The sequence below is a fragment of the Poecilia formosa genome, unplaced genomic scaffold (genome assembly GCF_000485575.1).
Source record: "Poecilia formosa unplaced genomic scaffold, Poecilia_formosa-5.1.2 Scaffold8, whole genome shotgun sequence".
In the NCBI taxonomy this organism is placed as follows: domain Eukaryota; kingdom Metazoa; phylum Chordata; class Actinopteri; order Cyprinodontiformes; family Poeciliidae; genus Poecilia; species Poecilia formosa.
The window spans coordinates 1,430,827-1,454,170 of record NW_006799947.1 but is presented as its reverse complement, the minus strand read 5'-3'; the positions used below and the strand labels follow the sequence as shown (position 1 = coordinate 1,454,170).

Here is a 23,344-nt window from a genome sequence, read left to right as displayed (position 1 = left end):
TTGAAATTTTTCATGTGAAGTTAACAGCAAGTCCAAGAAAACAGTGAAAAATAATTTTTATTTTATTGTAACAACCTGTAACGACAAACATTTTCTCACATATTTACAACCACTAGGGGGCAATATTATAATTGCATTTTTGTTTAAAATTGTAAATCAGTTTGTACAATCGAGGCGAATTATGTACAGTGTAATGAACAAGGCACAGTTTGTGTCAAAAAGTCCTAAAAAGATATAAAAACTTTATACACGATCATTTTGATCTATGCAAAGAAACCATTGATGCCTCCTGCAACATCCTGAAATAAGATATATACATTCATATCTGCAGTAAAATTAGAGATTTATGACCCATGCAATGAAAAGTACCACAGGTGATAAAGTATGCAGCATCAGAACAAGGCAGAGTTTTTGCTACATGAAGAGAAAATGTGGTACTAAATGCTTGACAAAAACTTAAAGGTGTCTTCCTATGTAAATCGTACGTTCTAAACAGCAAAAACCAGCTCATAGTTTTCCTTCTCGAGAAGAATGAACAGGTGAAAATATCCTCGACAGATGTGCATTAAAGCAGTCGGCTAATTGGTCCTCATCAGATCACAGAATCTCTAAAATCCACCTCTGGATCCACTTCTTTTCATCCAAGTCGTTCAGGATGATCTGGTTCTTGTCGTACTGATGACCTCCTGCAGACAAACAGCGAGATGTGTTAAACTGCAACCACAATCTGAAACGCTGAGGGGTTGACGCTGTAGTTAGTCACTGCTGCACTGCTTTTTTTAGACCAGGAGATGGCGCTGTTGGATTAAGACATGCTCTAAATCGCCACAAGAGCACATAAAGGTCTCTGGTGAGCTTGTTTTGTTTTAAACACACACAGCACAACTATTTATTGAGAGATAAAGGGTATTCTATGAACTTTTTGATCAAACACTTTAGAGATGGAAGTGCCTGACCTTTGACTTCCACGATGAGATTTGGGTTAAGGTGGCAGCGGACCAGTCCGTCCTGGGTGATGCTCCACAGCTGGTTGTCTTTGCCTCGCTCTGAAGAGATGCAGAGTCGTGTACCTGACATTACCACGCTGCCTGCCGTCTCCAGGAAGCATTCCTCCATCAGCTGGGGACAGAGAGGACGGATTTGGCATAAAATGCAAAAATACAGAGCGGTGTTGCCTAAAAACAGCACAAAATTAGGCATAGTTAAATTTGTGGGATTACTAAAACACGCCTTTGTTTATTTTTTTTACTGAATTTACTAGACTCTTCCACTGATATGAGTAGACGAAAGGATTCAACAATATTTCAGTTGTTCTGGAGGACGATGATGAAGATGTGTACCTTGCAGGATATTTGTCCATCTCGGTAGAGCCAGAGCTGGTCTTCTCCTCCCGTCTCCTCCACAGCTTGGATCCTCATCAGTTTGATGTCGTCCAGCGTTCCAGTCAGAGTCATCAGACATCCCGTCTCCCTGTTCCGCAGACGGAAGTACATCGGTTTCTGTTGGAAGAAAACATGACAATAACTGGGACGCATTTATCTGAACACAGTGATTATTCAAACTTATCCCCTCCCCCAACAACTTCCATCTCAAAAACATGACTTGTGACTGTTCTGTTCGTTATCGAAGTCAGCAAAAGCCGGTATCTTATTGGTGCGTATCACTTCTTCCACACCTGCATCAGTGGACGGAGGGACCCTATTCGCTGCCAGTTGCTGAGCTTGCAGAAGTCGCCCACTTCACCCGGACGGATAAACAGCTGTCGGCCTCTGTAGTTGTTTCCTTCATACAGCACCCACCTGCAGACAACGCCATTAGATGCATGAGGCTAGTCAATATATTTATCTTAAGACTTTTCCAGACTCAGCTTTCCGAGTTGTTAGTCCTTTATGTTAATTTTCAAACATTATAAAATATATCAATATAGCTCATGATAACTTTCTAGCAGATATTTCTTTAGCGGACTGGATTAAAATATAGAACCAGGAAAAAATCAAAAACTAAAAGGAGAGAAGTGCAAAAGATGGACATAAGGAATAAAAAGAGACTATTCGAAGGGAGGGGGAAAAATGTACAGGAAAAAGGGAATGACGGATCTTTAATTGCCATGCTTATCTGGACCTGGCAAACAAATGTATAAGATCAATTAGTATTTACACCAACACCCAACTTAAAATCAGATTCTACGTACATTCCTCCCTCCACCAGCAGGGAGCGTATGCGTGAATCCATGCCAGTCTGCAGCAGGTTTACTGCTCCACTCGTCAAAGCGACCCTGCGACCTCTGCAGCCCGCTTTGCTGAACAAGATGATGGAGGGCAGGGAGAACTCCTGAAGATTAAAGAGTTTACTTCACAACTGATGCTTAATGAAACATTTACTAGACATTTCCCTTCAGTTTTAAAGACAATACACACATGTCCAGTTGTCTGCACTGATCGAATGAAGGAGTCTGACGATAGGAGGCCCATGGCCTCTGTGTTGGGGTACTCTCCTTGCTCCAGGACATACATGTTCCCTTTGAACTTAGCTTCCTCATACGCCACCCAGCTGAAACAAAATATTTATTCTTTTAGTTTTAACATTGACTTTTAGTTTTGCTACATATAACATATCGAAGGAAATGCCACGGGAGAGATATCAACGAGAAATGTGAACTTAAGTTGATGGTTTTCTAGAAGCAAGCCAAAGAACAAGAGGGATATTCTTAGAGATGGATGTGTGCAGATGAGCCTACTATATAGAAAACTATTGTTACTGGAAAAACACTAACTACTGTTCCTGAGTACAGTAGAGAACATGTTACACTTTGGAATTATAAAAAAAAATAAATAAATAAATGACGTTAATCTCTTCTGTCTGGCATATTTACCTGCCAGCCTGGACTTTACATGACTTGGGTGTGAAATCAGCATCCAGAGCATCTGTACTGTCGTCCAGAGCCAGCAGCCTTCCCTGAAACTCTGGTTCAGAGTACAACTGGATCTGTAAAACATTCAAACAGGTTTAGCAACTCAGGGAGAAAAAAAAGCACATCGATACTCGTCATGATGCCTTTTTAATAAAAATCTGTGAAAGACGAGATGATACCTTAAACCGCGTTGTTCCCATCAGCATGTCCTGCAGAACAAAACCAAGGGCTCTGTTAGAGGTTTTTGTTTAAAATAGTGAACAAGAAAAATATGTTACACATGTTACAGCTCCTCACATGGAAGATGGGCTGTATGGATGAAATGTTGAAGTTCTGTGCTCCCCAGTCCTCTGGGTTTGAGTACATGCCTTTCTCCAGGACATAGAGCTCTCCACTGAAGGCAGGTTGTTCAAACGCCACCCAGCTGCGGTTTTCCCCAAACAAGACACACTCAGTTACACAATAACTTATTCAAAAGCAGATCTCTCTTTATTTTTGCAATAAAGTAAAGCTTAGGGCTGAAGGTTAATGGTTGAAGGGCAATGACTACAAGATAAAAAGAGTGTTAAATTTATTCATGATCTGTGCAATTGGGGAACTTTAGAGTCAAAGAGGATTGATAACGATGTTACAACTGTACAGAGAGAACAAACACACAACGGATGGCTAACTTCTTGTGTTTATAAGTCTTAAACATTAGATTAAAATGTTGATTTTGCAGACAACAAACAGCAATTTTAAGTAGTGATGCAGTTTTGGGGGAATGTGAGCTGCAGGGATCGGTTCTCCAAATGAATCTCTGCCTTTACTGCATCATAAAATAAATAGCTCTTCATGACTGAGAGGTTGTAAAACTGCAGGTGAGACGGATTTAAAGCAAACAGAAAAATGTCATATAAAATCAGACAAAGTTGAACCACATTCAACCGAAGTCTGAGATAGCACAGAAACAGCACACAGCTCTTAAAAGCCTAAGACTTGATTTTAGTCTTTTAAGTCCTGACAATAGAACTAATGATCTCTTCTTGAAAGGTGACTCATGTTGGTGTTAATTGAAAGACTAGGAACTATATAAATGCTTCCTCTCTAAAGCTGGGAAGGGCTTTAGAGAGGAAGCCAGGCTTTGAAAAGAAAAGCTGAAGCAAAACAGACGGGGACGTGGCCTGCAAGATGCGTAGCGTTAATGGGAACGGTTGTTTCGAAATAAAATCAACATTCTGGTTGGAAATAAGCAACTTTGAATGATTTAGAGCATTATACGTAACCCGCTGTACTATGTGAGAAAAGCTATGAGATAGTTAAAATGCTTTGGGAACAGCTCCTTCAAGTTAAAAGTAAAAAAAAAAAAAAAGTCACTTTTTGTACAAACTTCAATTGGGGTGATTTTACTTTGAGTTAGACACAACTAGTTTGACATCATCACCTTGTTGTCTGAACAGTTGATATATGATGTAGTGCAAAATAGCTATTAATATGTCAGTGGTGCGCACTTTGTTTTTAATTAGATTTTGCAAAAAACACTATGCTTTAAATTGGTGACAGCAATCTGGCCTATAGTTTGTTAAAATATTGCAAAGTTTAAAAAAAACAACAACAATATAAAACATTCACTGGAAATCTATCACTGCTGAGGATAGAGAAATAGTGCTTTACCTTCTGCCAATCTATTTTGAAAAATTGACGAGTTATTTACTTAGTTACTGTAGTTACTGTAGATCAAATGCATCAAAACACTACTGGATAGTAAGGATAAACCAATTATAAAACAAACAACTTGCCAATCAGTTAATCAATTAATTAAAAAAGACAAAAATGACCATAGAAGGGATGGCAGTCAGAGAAAAGTGCGTAAAGTTGTTCCAAGCAGCTGCATTCGGTGCTTTATGTTTAGATGGAGGCATTCGAGAAATGGAAAAGGTAACCTAAAATGACCTAAAAGTTATGTTATCAATCTATAGTTATTGATTCACTAAGCTATATGCAAAATAGCTATTAAGAAATATATTTTCACTCTTCTGATACTCAAACATTTCCATCATTTCACAAGTTTAAAGAATGTAACAGAAGTACAATCAAGTCTTCAGAATTTCTTGAGTCACCAGTAGAAATATCTGCCTTCAAGGAACATTAAGAGTCTTTTTAAAAATATTTTGTATGTCCTGTCATATTAGTTAAAACAATCCATTTTTTAAAAATTGGTATTAGTATTTTTGAGCGACTCAGTGTGTATGTTTTGCGCAGTATAAGTCTTAGTCTTGGCTGTAAGACGAGAAGGACGCCAAAATCTTTCAAAGTACACAACGGATACCGTTTCCTCACTGCGGTGGTGAGCTGAACTTTACTGTGTTTAACAGAAACCGGTTAACTTACACTCCTCCTGTGACGGTGACTGACTGGGTTTTAGTGCTGCGGCCAACTTCTTCCATGCTGATGATGGGACCCATCAAGTCCATGTGGCCCCCCCGCTCATGAAAATTAGGATCACTGAACAGTTTCAGGTGTGGGGACTGGAAATCCTGGGGGACAGCATCACGTAGAATGAAATAGCAAGTGCGTTCACGTCAAAAGTAAAAATTCACCCGTATCAAACTTGAAATTCTTCAAAAGATGCTTACTGCAAGTACAGGCCGCAGTGACTGTAGGCCGTCCTCAGATCCTCCCCACTCACTGCAGTGAGGATACTGGCCCTCCTCCAGGATGTACTGCTGGCCTTCAAAGTCTGCCTCCTGATAGCCAACCCAGCTTCAAGACAAAACAAGAGTATCTTAGAGACACTATTTGAAAATTATTTGGTAACTTTAAGTATAAAATGATTGGCTGCTCTCTCCAATACAGTACTTACAGACCCCCGAGGATCTTTATAGAGCCAACTGAACAAAGAGTTGTGTTCTTCCCATCTGTTTTTTGTTGCTCCAGCAAGTTGTAGACATCACCATCCAGCTCCAAACACTGCCCATCAAAGTTTGGCTTTTCAAACACAAGAGCCTAGAGTAGAAAATGAGAATAGGGAGCTAAAGCTTAGTGGAAGTTGGTGTTTTCTGATCGTTCCTCATCTTTGTTAAACATGTGTAATTTGGCCATATGTTTTGTACCCAATGTTGCTGCGAAATCAAATGAAAAAGTCAAATGACAAACCATTGCCAGTTTTCTGGTAAAACTGAATATAAAATGACCTGGTATTTTAAAAAGTCCATGATGCCATGCATTCGAACAGGGTGCCTAGTGCATTTGTGCCTTTGGAAGGGAAACAGGTCCACAACCTCCCAAATCTTAACAACAACTTAACAACAGACATGGAGTGTTTATTAAGGTTTGTCTGGTACTGGTAGGCTTTATTGACAGTAGATTAGACAGGAAATGGGCACAAAGAGAAAAGGGGAAGACATGCAGTAAAGGCCCTAGGGTCAAAAAACAAACCTAACGGCTCTGTATATGGCGTGGTCGCTCTACCTATATGCTACAAAACGTTAATGGAAAGGTCATTATTAATCTAATCTGTGAAATTCTAATTTAGCATACTGGGACATAACATGTCTGGTTTCTTCTCATGACATGCCTCCCAAATAGTCATTTGACTTGTAAGTGTGTGTTGCATTTGCTAATCTATGGATACTGTGTGACCCTTACATGGCAGTTTTGGCTGAAGTTATCTTGCATCGAGCTTCAGAGATTTTGTACGTCCAACAAATGTTTGTAAAAGTAAAAATTTGAGCTCACATCGAGCCGTATGTTTTCTGATTTGGTTCCTTCATAACTTTTAATAATCTCCTGACTGATATGGGAAGTTTAGGCAAAGACCTACTTTATAATCATGCAGCCATTTCAAGACTAATAATAAAATTAATCCCTGATTTAATGGTCTGCCCAAATAATAACCATAGCAGTAGTTTTGTGAACATTACTAATACACTTATAAGTCATCCTAAGCACAATTAATGTCCATTTATTGCAGATCTATGGTTAAGCTTATTGAAAAACCTTTTGCCTAATGAGACCAAAAAAGTTCTTGTTTTCAATTTGTTTCTATAACTTCAAAGTTCTCAATTGATTTTACACGTTTGGAATCATTATTTTACAGGAAAATCCCTGTTTTTTATCACATGCTCTATTGTTAGGTTGTTGTTAGGCTGTTATGCATGCTTTAATAAATCACAGAGTTTTGTAAGCCTCTGAATCTGAGCCAGGCCATCAGCACCGCTAAGCATCAGGCAAATATGCAGAGGCTGATTTTCAGTTATTCTGCTTATCAGCAGCAATCTTTGCCTCTAAAAGTGAGTTTTCTCACGTATTTACAGAAAAAAAGCTAACAAAGACTCAACACATCAGCATGTTTGTGGTAAAACAAGAACAGGTCGAATAAATAAGATGCAATAGAAACTGGGACAAACCTTAACATCAGCTGGGTGCTCCACCCTTATTGGTCCCTGAAATTGAGACATATAATCTTAACCAAACACAGCTAATACATTTTTACAGAATTACAAATATGTAACACACTTTACCATTCGGAGCGGTCTGAGAGAGCCAATGAAAGGCTCAGGGAAACCCCAACTCTGCGGGTGGGGATACTCTCCCTCCACTAGCACTTCAAGCAGTCCATCAAATCCTGGATCAGAGTACACCAACCAGCTACACATAAAGGCAGAGATTATATCAGACAAATGTATATAATTTTGATTTAAAGCTCCCAAGCAAAGCCTAATGACAGTTATAACAGGAACACCTTCACTGTCTAAACCACGATTCAGCGTCAACCATCAATAATCCACAGCAGTTCAACTATGACAACCACAAGCTGTGGCCTGTTGCTCGCATTCCTTCACAGACACAACACAGATGATGTTCACAGAAACTTTTTTTTTTTTCCAATTCTCAAGAAAGATTATTCAACATAGAGTGTTGCATTCATACCCGTACAAGAATTCACACTCCTATGGACTTGTTCAAATTATGTCCCATTTCCACCACAAACGTCAAAGTCTTCTTATTGGGATTTCATTTGACAAGTCAACACAAAAGTGGTTCATAGTTAGAAAATGATGCACGGTTTTCAAAAGTTTATAAGTAACAATTTGGAAAGAGTGACATGCATTTATATACAGCCCCTTTGAGCCAAAGATTTGCAGAACCACCTTTCACTGCAACTACAAATCATTTGAGATAAGTCTCTACAATATTTGCACATTGAGAGACATTTTTTTGAAATTTTTGCATATTCTATTTTATTTGCTGAAGCTTAGTCAGATTGAATGGAGAATGTTTTTTCACATCTTGTCAAATATTCTTTGTTGGATTTATGACTGGATTTTGAATCATTCTAACACATGAATATGTTTTGCTCTAATCAATTCCATTTCTGCTCTGGTTATGTGTTAAGGCTCACTATCCTGCTAAGAGGTGAACCACCACCCTTTCTTTTGGTTTTCCCCTTTATTTAGCTCCTCCCAGCCCCCTTATCCCTGCAGAAAAAAAAGCATTGCATTAGCAAGATTCTGTTTGGGAGGTTTTCAGTGTTAGTCCAGAACTTTATTTCTGACCTGTCTGAAAAGTTCCTTGAGTTCCTTCAGTCATATCTGTTGTCCTCAAATGTTCACTTACAAACCTTTGAGGCCGTCACAGAGCTGTTATGGTTTAACTGAGATTGTAATACACATAGAATAATTTACTAATCAGGTGGTTATGCACAGAATTTTATTTATGAGTATCGGAGAGAAGGGGGCTGAATAAATAGCCATGCCACAATTTTCAACTTTTTATTTGCCAAATTAAATACATTAAAGTCTGTGGTTTAAAATTTGATTTTAAAAAAATGTATGCAAGGCACTGTATTTACACCCGTGAACAATTTCCCAGCATAGTGAGTTTGTCTGTGTCGTCAAAACTTACATTCCAGAGTGAATCTTAATGGAGCCTGTGGTCTGTGGGATCCCATATGAACTGAGATCTGGCGTGTCGTCACAATAAGATGACATCCTCCCTAACCCGTTCACCTCTGAGTACAGGTCAATCTTGGGAATGCTGTAATCCTACAGAAAGAAAGAAAGAAAGAAAGAAGGTTTTTAAAATACAATAACTTGTTTTTTTTTTACAATAACTTCAATTCTATGCAACTATAGATCACAGGAAACACCCTAACAAATCGATCATATCAAATTATCAATTGAATTGAATCTACTGAAATTATTAAAGAATTACAACAGTCCCACCATTCATTTAGTTAAATATTTAAACAAATGAATCTGAATTAATGTACCAGTGCTCCAATTAAATTGTAAATTTTTCCCAAATTTTCATTGGGAGATTTTTCTGCTGCAATAAAATATGAGTTTTAATACCGTTTACCACATAGAAGTGCTAACAGTTGTGACTATAGAGTTCTGCACAGTCACAACATACAAAACATGACAAAGATTTTTTTTTTTTGTTTTAAAGGTAGATGACTGAATATTTCTAAGCTATTGACAAAAGTATACGTTCCCACACATTTAGTGAGTTGTAGGGTTTTTGATTATGGTTTAATTATCAAGATTGACTTTTCATTCCAAACTTTTCGCCAATATAGATATAGGGACAGTGTTAATACAGAAGTAGTGAGTTGGACTGAAGGGATGAGGTAAAATTAATCGTGACTCACTCTGACTGCCAGCCGAAGGGAACCTACAACCATCGGTGCTGTTGGAACAGGTTGACCCAATTCATTTAGCGTCTCTGGAGTTCCCTCCTCTGCCCACATGTTCACTAGCTGGTCCATGGGACCCTCTTCCAGGGCAAGGATACGACCCTGGAAGCCAGGCTTTTCATAGAGAAGCCAGCTGAAAACAGAGTAAGAAGATGACACTACATCATAAGTGAGAGAAAGACATTCACAAAAAAATCTGAATCAGTGGCAGCCTACCCTGCTGACTTCAGTTGATCATTCAATAAGTTATGATAAATTACCATAAACACAGAGATAGAACTGGGCTACTGCTGAATACATTTCTATGGACTCAATCAATAAGTGATTCCAAGGTAAATATTTTCATCAATGCTACTAAACACCTCTGGCCAGAGGTGTCTTGACTATTCATCCTATTTTTGACCGGATTAAACTGATGTGGCAAAGTATTGTGATCATGTTATACTTGCCATCCCATCATGTTAAACTAACAGTCAGCCATAATAAAACATGCCACGTAAAACAATACTTTATATGTTTCCCTCTGATTTCTCTACTCCTCTTGTATTAACAAACATTAATTTTCTTTTTACAACTACTAGTAGAATCCCGTACCATCCTCTGATGACTTTGATCGATATCACAGGTGACAGTTTCATCGAGGTGGAATCTTCTACGTCACCATAGACTTCAAATGCCTCCCCACCAAACTGAGCATGTTCGTGTATGACTATCTGCATGAACAAACAGAACCATCAGCGCGATAAAGAGACAATGCCTCACAAAATGCAACTAGTAACATTTCAAATCCTACCTTCCCAGGTCTTCTGTGGTGTCCTCTAACCACAGGTTTCTGCAAGACAGGTGAAGACACAATTCTTTAATTATTTTTGATGCAAATCAACCCTACGAGGAAAAGTCAACGTTAGGTTGGTAAGCTTGGATAAGGTTATGGTTATTTGATATATCTATAGAGGAAGAGTTGTTTTGCAAAAAGACACCACCTACAGTTCAGCATCGTATTAAAAAAATAAGATTTTGGGGTATATTTCACTATTTTTTTCCATTAAATTTAGCAGTTGCTTGAATCACTAATATGTTATATTTAACTTCACATTTATTAATCCATCTTTGACTAAATGCATACAAATTTAAAAGCAACCCATCTTCTTTCAAATCACTTTTTCTCTTCGCAAATTCCTTGTGGCAAAAAAATAAAAGCTTGTCGCTTGTGTCTTACCCTTTTACTATGAATGCATTTAATTTTCATATCAGTGTTATTTGCTTACTGATGCAAATGTTTTGCCCAGAGACAGGAAAAGTCATGTGCACCAATGTTGCAAAATATTTCCTGTGTAGAGTGCCACACTGAACGTGCTCGTTTTCCTTGTTCTTTCTTGCAAATGATTGCAAAACTTGGCAACTTGAAGTATGAAACCCCCTCCTTTCACCACACACACACACACAAAAAACAAAACAAAAAAAAAAAAAAGCGAACAAGATACAACCTGAGGCTTGTGTCTCCATGGGAGTAAAGCAGAAACAAATATGTTCTTCGCAGCTGTGACTTTCAGAATCATTTGTACTCATTTAAAGCAGTATGTTCCTGTTGCAATTAGTAAATATGTTAGTGAAACAAAAAAAAAGCTACTACCTTGATTTTAGTTGTACAAAGTCCATTTTGAGATATCTCATGATTGTAGTTTGTTGTAGAAGGCAGTACTGGAGGATTCTTTGGGCCCGCATCCACAATGGATATGTTTGTAATTGACAACTGCTCCATAGCAGGAGGGGTTAGGTCAGCTGTCTGTGTAAAGTCCATGGAGGCCTCTGGCTCTGGTGTGTCTTTCTTGAGCTGTTTCTCTAAATGATCAGGCAGGTCCATCTCAGAGAGCACCGACAGAGGAGGAACAGAGGAGGAGCTACATGGTGACTCACTAACAGCAACTATTCCACCTTCTGAAATCAAGCTTTGATCTGCACCTTTCACGCCCCTGTTATCAGCAGGGGGAACAGGCAGAGGCAAGGCAGTAACTCCCTGCGGTCCAACGTCTTGCTGCTGGTTAGACGGGACTGTGCTGTTTGAGGCAGAGGAAGTTTCAGTTCTTGACTTCCTGGAGGTCCGAGGGGAGCTAAGCAAGTCTGTGAGGATGGACATCCTCTCGAGTCTTGACGTCATCTTCCCCGGCTCATTGTTTTGCCTCTCTGGTTTTCCCTCTTTGACCTGAGTCTCCTCTTTGGCCTCATCCTGTCCTTCAGCCTTATGAGTTGTTAGTTTGTCTGCTGAGGTGCCGCTCTCTTGAGAGTCAGTACTACTGCCATTCCTGTTAGCATTTTTTTGTTTGATTACCATAGCTGGAGAAAGGTCCATGCGTCTCTCAGTTTTTCTTAAGCCAAACTGAAATTGCTCTGGATCAAATGTCCGCTCAAAGCGGTCCTCCCTGATGGCTGGCATAGCAAAAGGTGGGGACTGGAGTTTTTTACGAATATGTTTCTTTCGAGGCAGTGAAAAGGGTATTCCTCCTCCTCTGACACTACTGAGAAAATCATCAACTTCCTCTGGCTCAAGTAAGTCGTCATCACTAGCTGTCTCATCTTCATTTCTTCTGCGTCCCTTTTTCTTTTTGTGACGGTCTTCCACGTCCAACCAGGCGGACGGAGTCAGTTTGGGTGGAACCGGTTTCCCTGGAGGCTTAGCCTTGTCAAAATCAAAGAGTTGAGTTGTTGCTTTTTTTGAAATTTCGTGTGCCTCTTGTTTCAAACCACGACCTGCAGTGAACCTCTCTGCAGATGATTCAGGTTTTTGAATACTTTCTTCAAAGACCTCATCAGTCTTCAGAGCATCATTTCTAAGTGATACTTGAACTGAACCAATGGAAGACGCTTTCTTTTGGACTGCGCAAACACTTGTGTTTGGTATATTTTGAACCACAGCAGTGACGTTTGCATCCTGTTCTTCTTTGGCAGCAGTCAGGTTATCTGTATTTCCTAAAACAATTGGTGTCTTCTCCTGAAGGTCTCTTGAAACGGTATCATCAGAAACATTGGAATGTATGTCTGATTTAATCTCAACTTTGCCATCTTTGTCAGTTGAGATACTTTGTTCTTTTTGAGTGTCTGCTTTGTGAATTTCAATATTCTTTGCCTGATCGACTGATGGGTTAATTGATGCAGTTTTTTCTTTAGAATGGTCATGAATCTGAACTCCTTCAGTTCTGGCATTCAGCTCTTGAATTTCAGTCTTTGACTCTGCTGGTATTACTGACTCCAGTTTTTCTTTTAGGTCTGCATTTGTGGCAGATTGTGCTGACTTGTCTTGACCTGGTGTACCACTATTTTGTTCTGTAGTAGTCGAGGGCTTCTGGGTCTGCTCTGTAGCTACTAGCAGTGGTTCCTTGACTTTAGCACCACAGTCGTCTTTAGGATCTTCAGTGCTATGATCCTGGATGTTGTGCTCCATCCCGGTTTCCTTTGAGCCAACTTCAGTTGTTACAGAATTTGAATCTTTGGATTTTTGATCTAGGTTTGGTAAATCTTCACCTTTTTCACTAGTAGTTTTGGATCTTTGGACTTCTGTATTGACAACTTCACTGATGTCTTTCAAAGGTACTGTTTCATTTGACAAACTTTCAGAAGATAAATCCTGAAGTTCTGTTTTTAATTTCCTATCATTATAAGAGAGTGGATTGTCAGGATGTTGGGTTGCATCCATGCCATAGTTTTGTTTTTTCTTCTCTTGAACTTCCTTTTTTAATGTCTCTGACGCAGACCCTGTTAACTTTTCTTGATCTGATGTTGTTAAGCTTTCATTTGAGTCACCAGAGATAGTGGACTTTGTGTCTTTCTTGACTTCAAGTTTGCTGGTGACATTTTCATTAACTGATTCGTTTACTAAACTGTCATTTGATTGGTCCTTACTTGTAGTCTTGTCTTTAGATTCTTTAGCACTTTGACCCATGGTGGTTGTAGGTTTAACCTCTTGGATTTGAGTTTCTTTTGTCTCTTCTGAAGCTTTGTCTTCCAACATTTCTGGTCTTAACTTGACGTTTATGTCAAAGTATTTAGATTCTTGATGTGATATTTTGATTTCATTTTCTTGCATCACACCAGTGTTTGACTTCTGAACATCTGCTGTTTCATTCACCAAATCTCCAACTGCAGTGGTACTGCAAACAGAGTGAGCATCTTGGGTGCCATTACTATCCTGAACTTCAGCATCTATATCTGGTTGTTTTACTGATTTGTTACTCGAACGTTCAGATCCCCCCAATTCATCTTCATCTTGTTTTAATTCGTCTGCGCCTTCATCTGTAGCACTTATTGGCCTGAACTCTTGGAGGCCTCCAGGGTCATTTCTTATATTAGCAGTTTCTAACTCATTCACCAAACATTCTGTCACGGTATCTTTTGTTGCAGAGTCATCTCTATCTCCTTCAGAGCCTGGTATTGGTATGTGTTCAGTATGGTTTCCTGTTGTGACCTCATTTGTCAGACTTTGCAACGATGAAACCCTGATTTCGGATTTTATAAATTCAGATTCTGTTGACTTCCCTTTGTGGTCACCAACAGTTATTGGCTTCTGGACCTGTTTGTTGCTAACTTCGCTGGAACGATCTGGAGCGGCTGTCTCATTTACAATAGACTGCATTGAGGAACTTTTTTCAGACTTTAGTTGTTCAGATTCTGAAGATATTCCATCCTGGCCACCAACAGTTAACACTTCCTGGACCCGTTGGTTGGTATATTTACTAATATGTCCTGGAGTTTCTGTCTCATTTGACAAGCTTTGCAATGATGAATCAGTAATTTCAGATTTCAGATGTTCAGATTCTGAAGATACTCCATCATGATTACCAGTCGCTATCACTTGACCTTGTTGGTTGTTAGTCGATTTTTCAAGAACAGTTTTGGTTGTCTGAACCTTTTGTTTTGCATCCTCACTGTTAGCTCTTACAATTTCATTCCCAAAGCTCTCTGAGATTTCAACTTCAGGTTTTACATTGTTTTCTTCAACGTGAGTGCTCGCTAATGATAGTTTTACAGCTTGAGTCTCCTTTGTCTTTTCTTCTTCAGTTTTTGCAACCTTTTGTCCATTATCTGATATATGATTTTCATTTCTTCCTTGTTTTGTTATATTTCCACCTTCTTCTCCAGTTTTAGAATTAGTTAATGTCTGAGCATTTTGTTCTGTTGTTTTATTCATAGTTTGGTTTTTAAATACGATCTCCTCTTTTTCTTTGGCGCCGTCTTCAGATTCAGTCTCCAGCATTTTGCTGTCAGTCGTTGATATTCCAAGACTTGGTTTTTCTTCTACAACATCATAATTTTTGCCTATTAGATTTCTGGAGTCATCTTTCATCTTTTTACTTTTAGTTATTAGCTCCTTGGCTTCCTTTTCATTTTTCCCCAGTGGTTCAATATTTTGAGGCTTTGGTCTCTCTATATTCATAGAGTCACTTTGTGAAGTTTCTTGTAAGTTCTGCTGTTTTGTGTCAATCATACTTGCTGCAGTTTCAACTATTGCGCTCTCTGCTTCCTCGCTCTTGGTTCTCTTTCCTTTCAGGACATGTCTAACTACTGCCTGTTGGTTCTTTGTACCCTTAGGCTGCAAGCTTTTCTCTTCTGTTGAGAGATGGCCTGCTTTCCCTGAACTCATAATTCTTCTCCCTGCAAAGTCCACAGGTCTTTCTTTGAGCTTCTCTTTGCAACTGTTTTGTGACTCAGAGCTTTCTGCTGCAGTGTGATTAAGCATTTCATCTGGCCTCGAGTCTTTTTCCTTGCTTCCAGATTCGTCTAAAAGAGCCTCTTTGTTTAACTGATTTTCAACATTCTTGGGCAATTGGCAAACAGCTACAGTCTCTGTTTCTGCATCCAAAGCCTCAGCTGGTTTCCAGCCAACCTCCTCCTTATTTTTCTCCCCTACATCAAAACCTTTTGCTGCTTCCACAGTTAATGTTTGGGATACTCTATTATTTATAGCTTTAGTTGGATCCTCCAAATAGTCCGGTGAGCTCACAACATCTGATCCTACAGCAAGACTCTGTGAGTCTGAGACAAGTTCAGCAGGAATATTCTTTCTTGTTTCTGATGTAGACATAACTCCCTCCTGACCAGTTTCTGTTGATGGGCCATAATGAATGCCTACATCCAGCTCAGGTTTGGCTGACTGGATGTAGGCAGTTAAACCATCCTTAGGGGCTGGTTTAATGTCAAAGACCTGAACTGCAGAGTTTTTCTCTTTGGCAAATTTTAATTTAGTCTTGCTTTGCAGCTCCTCTGACACATCTTTGGCTTTAACTGTGGTGGATGTTTTAAATGATGATAATGGTTTTTGCCTATGTCTGTTGTCTTTTTGATTTTCTGGTTTTGGTTCTTTGGCTTCCAGCTTTCTTTCCTCAGTTTCTACATTATTACCACCAGCAACCCGTGACTTAGCTGACATTTCTTTGTCTACAATGATTACTGGGTGTGCGTCCATCTGTGTTTCGCCTGTAATTTTTGAAGTCCTGATTTCCTCAGATTGAACCGATACAATCTCTCCACCTTTAACATCTCCTTCCAGTGTAGTTTGAGGGGTTTTAGTTTGTTTTTCTGCCATTTTAATGTGTTCCTCTGCAGACATACAGTCACTGTCCTTCTTAGTATCTGTTGTGACAGTCTCTTTATCATTCACAATTGAGTCTTTAACTGTATTGAGATTTGAATCCTCATATTTTGATGAGAGTTGTTGGATTTTAGGCTTTAATTTGATGGCGATTTTCTGATTTCTTGTGGGAAGCTTGCTCCCGGATGATGAAGTCTCAGTTAGCTCCTTCGCAGGAAATTTCCCATGCTGTCTCATGTTTTCGTTTGGCTTGGTGAGCCTTGCGAACACGTTTTTCTCTTGCTTAGTGGGAGAAGAAGAAAGACCTGCTGTGTCATTCTCTTCATGACTCATGCTTCTTTTAGATAGGGGTTTGGAAGGTTTCAGTGGTGGCATACTTCCTGTTCCTGAAAAACACAAACACAAATGTTATTCAAGGGAACTGAGGTGAAAAAAATCAGGAAAGTATTCTATTGCAATGGCATGCGTCAGGTTGCAGTACTTCCTTGGTGTGGATATGTGATTGAGTTTTAATTATTTATGCAGTGAGACATGCTGAACATGCAAGTTTGCTATCACAGTTTTGTAATGTAGACAGAAGTTATTGTATCTATTGTGATTGAATATGGTGCAAAAGCTAAAAGCCATCCACAAAAAAAAACTATAAAATAAAATAAGATTTAAATTACTTTTTTTAAATAACTTAAAAAAGAGTTTTTAACAACTTGCAATTAACAAATAAATAAATGCGGTGAAATTGGAAGATTCAGAAAATAAATTATATGGTTTAATTTTTATTTTATTTTTTTTAAACGGCCTTAACGTTGACCCTTGTTAATAGAAACAAATCAATACAGTGTTCACTAAAAACAGATAAAAATCACTTTACTATAGTGTAGGGAGTTCAACAGCTTTAAGAACTACCTTCTCAAATAAACATAAAATTACCTGACAAACCATTTTCAACAGCCTCAAAGTTGACCCAGACTAACTAAGAATAAAAAGCTCAGCCGATAGACCAGACTGGACTCTTACCTTTCTTTGGACTTTCAGGCTGTGGCATCAGTGTTTCATTTTCATCAATGGGAGTTACTTCTTGCTCTTCTGGTGTCTGTTTCTGGACTGCTTCACCTTTGTCTGAGTTAGTCTGACCAGGCAACACTTTTTTAAAGCTGTGGCTGCTTGTCGGTGTGATACTGATATTTGTTTTTCTTGTTGGAGATGAAACTGGCAACTTACTTTTTGATGCCAGGAATGAACTACTCTGTTGTTGGTTCTGCTGCAGAGCGTCCTTGTCAGGATGGCTCACCTTTTTACCGGTTCTTTGCTCAAGCTCCATTCCACTGACAAAGTCTACATACTCCTCATCTGACTTTTCCTTGTTCAGCTTTGTCCCTGTTCTATACACAGATTTTGTAGGTGAAATATTTCCTGACGTGGCTCTCACATTTTTGGTTTCCTCAAAGCTGGGTTTTCTGACTGATTTGGTTGGAGACTTGACAGGTTCTTTAGGTCTAGTTTGCTTTGGAAGTTTGGAAACGACTGCTAACCCAAAGACATCAGGTTCAGATATTTTATCAGATGCTTCTGGAGATTTCGCATCAGTTTCTGATGTTGAAACTTTCTGAGTTTTAGGCTTTGTGTGACTAACACCACTTTGATCTTTTAACACTGGAAGTGCAGAAACACGTTTCTCAGTGCTACGCTCCTTAAGTGAAGGATGATCACTGGAACCTTCTGTTTTTGTGCCTGCTGTGGTCTTTCTTGGGACAGTCTTCATCTTAAGTCCAGCAACAGATGAAGAGGTCTTTGTTCCACTTCCTGTGGAAGCATGCAAGTTGTCTACTGCTCCTTTAATTCCTTGCTTAGCAGCAGCTATGTGACTACTTTGGGCTTTTACTCCAATGTCTTCATCTTGTAACTTAGGTTTGCTCATGTCTGAAGCTGCAATAGTAACTCCGGAAGCAGGGGTCTCAGTTTCTTCTTTAATTATGGATTCAGTAGTATATTTAGTGTTGAACAGTGAGGGCTCATCTGTTGTTGTTCTTGGTGCTTCGGTTTTGTTATCTTTGATTTCAGTTTCATTGCCTTGTTGGAAGTTTGTCAATCTGTCAAAGAAGTAAAGAGAAACAGGCTTGTTTTATAGCATATCTGTGAAACAATTATAGAAAGCACAGAGTTTATTATAGTAAATATGAAATGTTTAAACGTGGAACAGTATATAGTCTCTTTAAAAGGCGTATTTTTGACAAATTTAATTACATCTATCAGTCAGGAAAGAGTTAAAGAGTCATTTCTAAGACTTTGGTACTCAGTGAACCACAGTGAGATTTATTATCCACAAATAAAGGAAACAGCGGGGAACCTCTCCAGGAGTGGCTGGCACACCAAAATTACTTCAAGAAAGCAACAATGACTCATTCAGAAAGTCACAAAAGAACCAAGAACAACATCGATACCCCTGCAGACCTCACTTGCTTTAGTTAAAGTGAGCATTCAAGATTCAACATTAAGTAAGAGATTGGGCAGAAATTGCATGTCATTTTCCATGGTTAAAAAAAACTACATTATTAAGTAAGCAGTGACAGATTTTGCATTTGTCAAAAAGAATCAAGACTGAAATTAACATGAAATTAATGGCACAATTAGACTATCAACAGTCTGACATGGTAGTTGTAGTGTACCGCGTCCTAGAGGATTGAGTTGGTTTATACTGGCCCATGGGAGCTAAAATGACAAAAATCTATAAAAGAAACTGGTGTCTGTTTAGCAGCTTTGGTGTTTATCTCCATGTTTATTCCATAATGCCATCAAGAACGATAACATGACTATCACCATAGAGTATTTTAAAAATCACATCTCAAAAGATAAGAAATGATCAGATTTCTTTCATAAACTCAGATTATCTATGTAAAACTGTAGCAAAAAAGAATCTGATAATATTTGCCTTAAAATACCCCAGTGATAATAATCATGTCCTCTATTTCAGCAGTTTTAGGCTAAATACCTTTTGTACTTGAAGAAAAGAGTGATGTTTCTCACAATTTGTAAAACACACTGCTCGCATAATGTCCAAACATAAGAGATCTATGTTTTATGTTTTCAACTAGTCTTGTTCACGCATCACCAACTTCAGTCTGGATGGCACATTGTTTTAAAAAAGGTAAATAAATAATCTTGGTTATAATCTCTAAAACAGCTGATTTTTTTTTTAGTTATAAAATTGCTTAGATGGCAATGAGCCAAAGAAGCATCCAGAAAGGTGGACACTTTCCAACAATCCTTGAGAAAAGTAACAATAATTCACAATTAATTAACAATCTGAATTGTTCATTAAGTCCCTAATACATTCACTTTAGCTAAATTTTTAGCTTTTCAGCACTACAGAGTACATACCGTATGTGACTGATATTATCTACTGTAAATTAATATTTCAGTGCCTCTCAACCAGCTCAGCTTATTGTTTTGCTTGGCTACAAAGGAACATGGGAACTTGCATATCAGGTTGCGTGCAGCCTTTATTCTCTTCTGCTTTTTCAGTGATCAAAGGGGAAAATGACACCATAACAAAGAAAAAATAAAACTCACCCCTTTAGCTCTGCTCTCCTGGATGTATCAGTAGTTAAATCTACGTCGTTGTCCTCCAAACTCGCCTCCGGCTCAATAATTACTTTCTGGGCAAAAACCTTGGTTGTCGGCAGACTCGCTGTCTTGCGAGTCGAGCGGATTTCTCCCAGTGACTCAGGTTCTGGGATCGTGCTGGTGTTGGGCTCTCCCGGCTCCTGCGGGAATGTTTGAAACTCCTCTGAAGTTGCTGCCGTGGTGATGTCGGACTCTGGCAAGCTGCCACCGGATAGCAAACTCTCCGAAGGGGCGGGTGGGGTTTCCTTCTGTGTTACCACCTCATCCTCAGGTATTACTCTGACCGGTATGGCCAGCACAGGAGGTGAGTCCACCCTAAAGCCCTCCTCCTCCTGTGTCATTACATCCGCCTCTCCCTCCTCCTCCTCCGTCTCATCTCCCAGGTATGTTTCCACCCAGATGGCTTTATGGAGCAGGACGGGAGAATCCCTTTCAGCTGTTTGCTCTCTCTCAGGCACAGGGCTCTGTGTCGCATCTGGAGTTTTCTCAGACAAACTGCTGGAAGGTATCCTGACTTCGGATCTTCCCCTCTGTGCATCTGGGTCATTTTTTTCTTGCTGACTGCTGGTGCTTTGTGATACGGATGACTGAGAGCTTAAAGTTATTCCTTTTAACACAGTGCTGTGGCCTTTCTCTCCAACTTTCACCACGGTTTTCTTTGATGCCAAACATATGGAGGTTAAGTTGGGAGACTTTGGGGTGTCCAGCGTCAAGGAAAGTGGGGATTTGACTGACATCGGTGTGGTAGGGGTCACAACGTTCTCCTCACTGGAGTTCTGGATGTTGTTGTCCAAATTAACACGCAATCTCTTGCTAACTTCTTCCACCACTGATTCTGCAAAGCCTAAATCTGTGTCTGAGTTTGGACAGGCAGCAGATGGAAGCTCTGCACTGGTGGGCGTCACATTCCCAGAATTCTTCTGAGCTCCAGCACCGCTGACCGTGGACACACGCACCTCCCTCACGCTGCTCCTGCCGCTGCTGCCGCTGTCTGCGAACGGGAAGTCTGTCCCATCCACAATCAGAGAGGCCACACTGGGGCTGGAGCTTTGACTGAGGGAGTCGTCGAGCTCAGTTCCAGGGGATGCATCATGTGAACCCGTTCGAGGCTTTAACCCATCTTCTTCGTGGGATACAGGGAAACGGGGAGACACAGGAGAAGTTGGTGTGCTCGAATTTGTGGAGGTGTTTGACTGTTGCTGGCTGCTGCTGCTCTTTCTTCTCTGGAAAAAGCTGGTGAACCGACCAAAGACGCCCTTCCTTTCCCCCTGAGAAGAAGAAGAAGAAGAAAAGACGATGTAAAAATAAGGAAGACGTTTGGGTTTGATCTCACCAAAAATGAAAAGAAAAGAAATATGAAAGACATGCACCAGAACGCACATTAAGTCTGAAGCTGAACCGGAAGAATGTCTGCAATTTAATTTGCTTTAGCTGCTACTTCAAGGTGCTCGTCTCTCTTTAAATGTATCGGAGCTAGAAATCTTTCGTGTTTTGCAATTATTTAAGCTGATAAGTGCAAGTTTTAAATAACATAAACAATACTTAATAAATGTCAGAATTCGTTATATGTAAACTAGACCAAATGTCAAAAATCTTTGCCTGATTCTCAAAACAAATCTCGTAATATTTATTAATTTATTTTTTTTACTTTTGTTAAACTTTATGTAGAATGCAAAAGAGAATAAACTGACATCGCAAAGCCTTGTAATTTAGATGTAGAAATAACATATGTAACATGAATAATTGCTAGGTGTGCTCATGCCTCATGAGCACATACATTTATATTAATAATGTGTAGACACCTTCTCTAAATTTATTTATATTTCTTTTTGTTTCAGGCTGGGATGACAATTTCCTGTAACATGTATAGTAAATTAGTTTTTAGTTAACATGCAAATTTGATTTAACACTACTATGACAAACTCTAAATAATAATGTCTATCATTCCCTCAAGTTACTTGTGCTATTTTTTTCCTGTGTAGGTTCCATGAAAGCAGAAATAACCATCAGAATCTTTAAAAAAATATAAATATATTCGTTGTCGTGTGTAGCTTAGTGCTAAAAGTGTACTATTATTGGGTGTTCCAATTAAGCTCTATAGAAAATTAAACAGTTTCTTGACTAGTAAGTTGCTTTTTTTTCTTTAAGTAGGATTTACCAACAATCTCAAACATTCAATATATGGACAAAAAAGACTGCAGTACCTCTTCAAATATTGTTTTTTTTTTATATTATTATCACATTCACTGTCATAAATAATGACAGAATCACAGAATGTGATAAACTTTTTATCACATTCTGCCATCCGTATTTCAAATGAGTATGACACTTTTAAAGGACACATCACCAATTTATTGAAAAAAAAAAAGATAACAATTGGCCAAAATTTTGAATCTCATTAATATTTCATGTTAAATACTGACAAGTCAGATTTGTGTCAGATTTAACAAAAAAAAAAACAAATTAATACCTTATGACTCAGACAAGCACCCTTTTCTCAGTCAGTTCTTCTGACTATATATATATTTCCTGCTTTCACACGAAACTTTGTAACCTTGTGATATTAAATCCTAGGAAATTAGTGTTTGTATATCTGAAGGAAGTGAATTGTTTGTGAGTACTGAAAAGATTTGTATTTCTATTTTTTTCTCCGTCTTTCAACATACGGTACATCGTAAGACTTGAATTTAAAGGCAACACAATACAGTTTCTGAATGGTCGTCTTAAAGTGTCCTGCCCAATCCATCACTTGCAGCTTCAGTCACACACAGGGCAAATACGATTTACTTCAAAAGCTACAAAAAATAAAGTAGAATCACAGCAACATATCTACTCAACAGCAGATTAAAATATTATGTGAAAGCACAAACATAAATTGTTTCAACATGTATTTGCCCCACGTTTGTGGCTATAGAAGGGCTGAAAGGCTGCAGACATAGTAAGATAGTAAAATATTGATCTGAATGAATAACCAACTGATGAAAACGCCTTTCAGGCAAATATCAAGGGTCACTTTTTATTACTAAATACTAGCCATAAGCAAAAAATGAAGTAAAAATACTTAGATCCAAAAAGGCAGCCACATGTAGCATTAATTTTAGCTGCAATCAACACCTTTTAAATCTCACCCTGACTACACAATCCTCTCAAGGCAGGAGATATATGTTCCTTGTGCACCTGTTTCCACCATATGTTTTTCTTTCACTGAACTTTCCATTAATGTCCTTAGAAACAGCATTCTGTGAACAACCAGCTCTTTTACAATTGACCTTTGGAGGCTTACCCTCAATGCGGAGTTAAAGACAGATTTCTGAACAGCTGTTAAGCCATCAGTCTTCCCCATGACTGAGTAGATTATAGAAAAATATTTCTGCATTTTAAAAATAGATTATTAGTCTCATGTAATATTCAAATTTACAGAGAAACAAAATTTGGGGTTTTCATTAGCAGAAAACAATATTCATCAAGGCTTGCAAGGTTGCTTTGTGTGTAATAAATCTATATGATTTACAAGCAATAATTTTTGGATCTATCTCTAAAAATGAACTGA

General features: G+C 38.7%; 1 protein-coding gene across 1 annotated transcript in view; it reads right to left on the bottom strand.

The window, feature by feature from the left end:
- Nucleotides 1–39: 39 nt before the first annotated feature.
- crybg1 (crystallin beta-gamma domain containing 1) overlaps nt 40–23,344 on the bottom strand; it is a 41,119-nt gene continuing 17,814 nt past the window's right edge. Inside the window, exons 3-23 of the mRNA XM_007574848.2 lie at nt 19,741–21,062; nt 17,188–18,260; nt 11,224–16,559; nt 10,384–10,422; nt 10,185–10,303; nt 9,546–9,723; nt 8,798–8,937; nt 7,414–7,540; nt 7,300–7,335; nt 5,754–5,896; nt 5,527–5,653; nt 5,282–5,427; nt 3,209–3,335; nt 3,091–3,120; nt 2,873–2,985; nt 2,418–2,550; nt 2,192–2,331; nt 1,676–1,799; nt 1,341–1,499; nt 957–1,119; nt 40–686 (exon numbers count right to left, since the gene is read on the bottom strand). Of these exons, the coding sequence (XP_007574910.1) occupies nt 598–686; nt 957–1,119; nt 1,341–1,499; nt 1,676–1,799; nt 2,192–2,331; nt 2,418–2,550; nt 2,873–2,985; nt 3,091–3,120; nt 3,209–3,335; nt 5,282–5,427; nt 5,527–5,653; nt 5,754–5,896; nt 7,300–7,335; nt 7,414–7,540; nt 8,798–8,937; nt 9,546–9,723; nt 10,185–10,303; nt 10,384–10,422; nt 11,224–16,559; nt 17,188–18,260; nt 19,741–21,062 (9,864 nt within the window). The 3' untranslated portion in view covers nt 40–597. The remainder of the gene's footprint in view (nt 687–956; nt 1,120–1,340; nt 1,500–1,675; nt 1,800–2,191; nt 2,332–2,417; nt 2,551–2,872; nt 2,986–3,090; nt 3,121–3,208; nt 3,336–5,281; nt 5,428–5,526; nt 5,654–5,753; nt 5,897–7,299; nt 7,336–7,413; nt 7,541–8,797; nt 8,938–9,545; nt 9,724–10,184; nt 10,304–10,383; nt 10,423–11,223; nt 16,560–17,187; nt 18,261–19,740; nt 21,063–23,344) is intronic.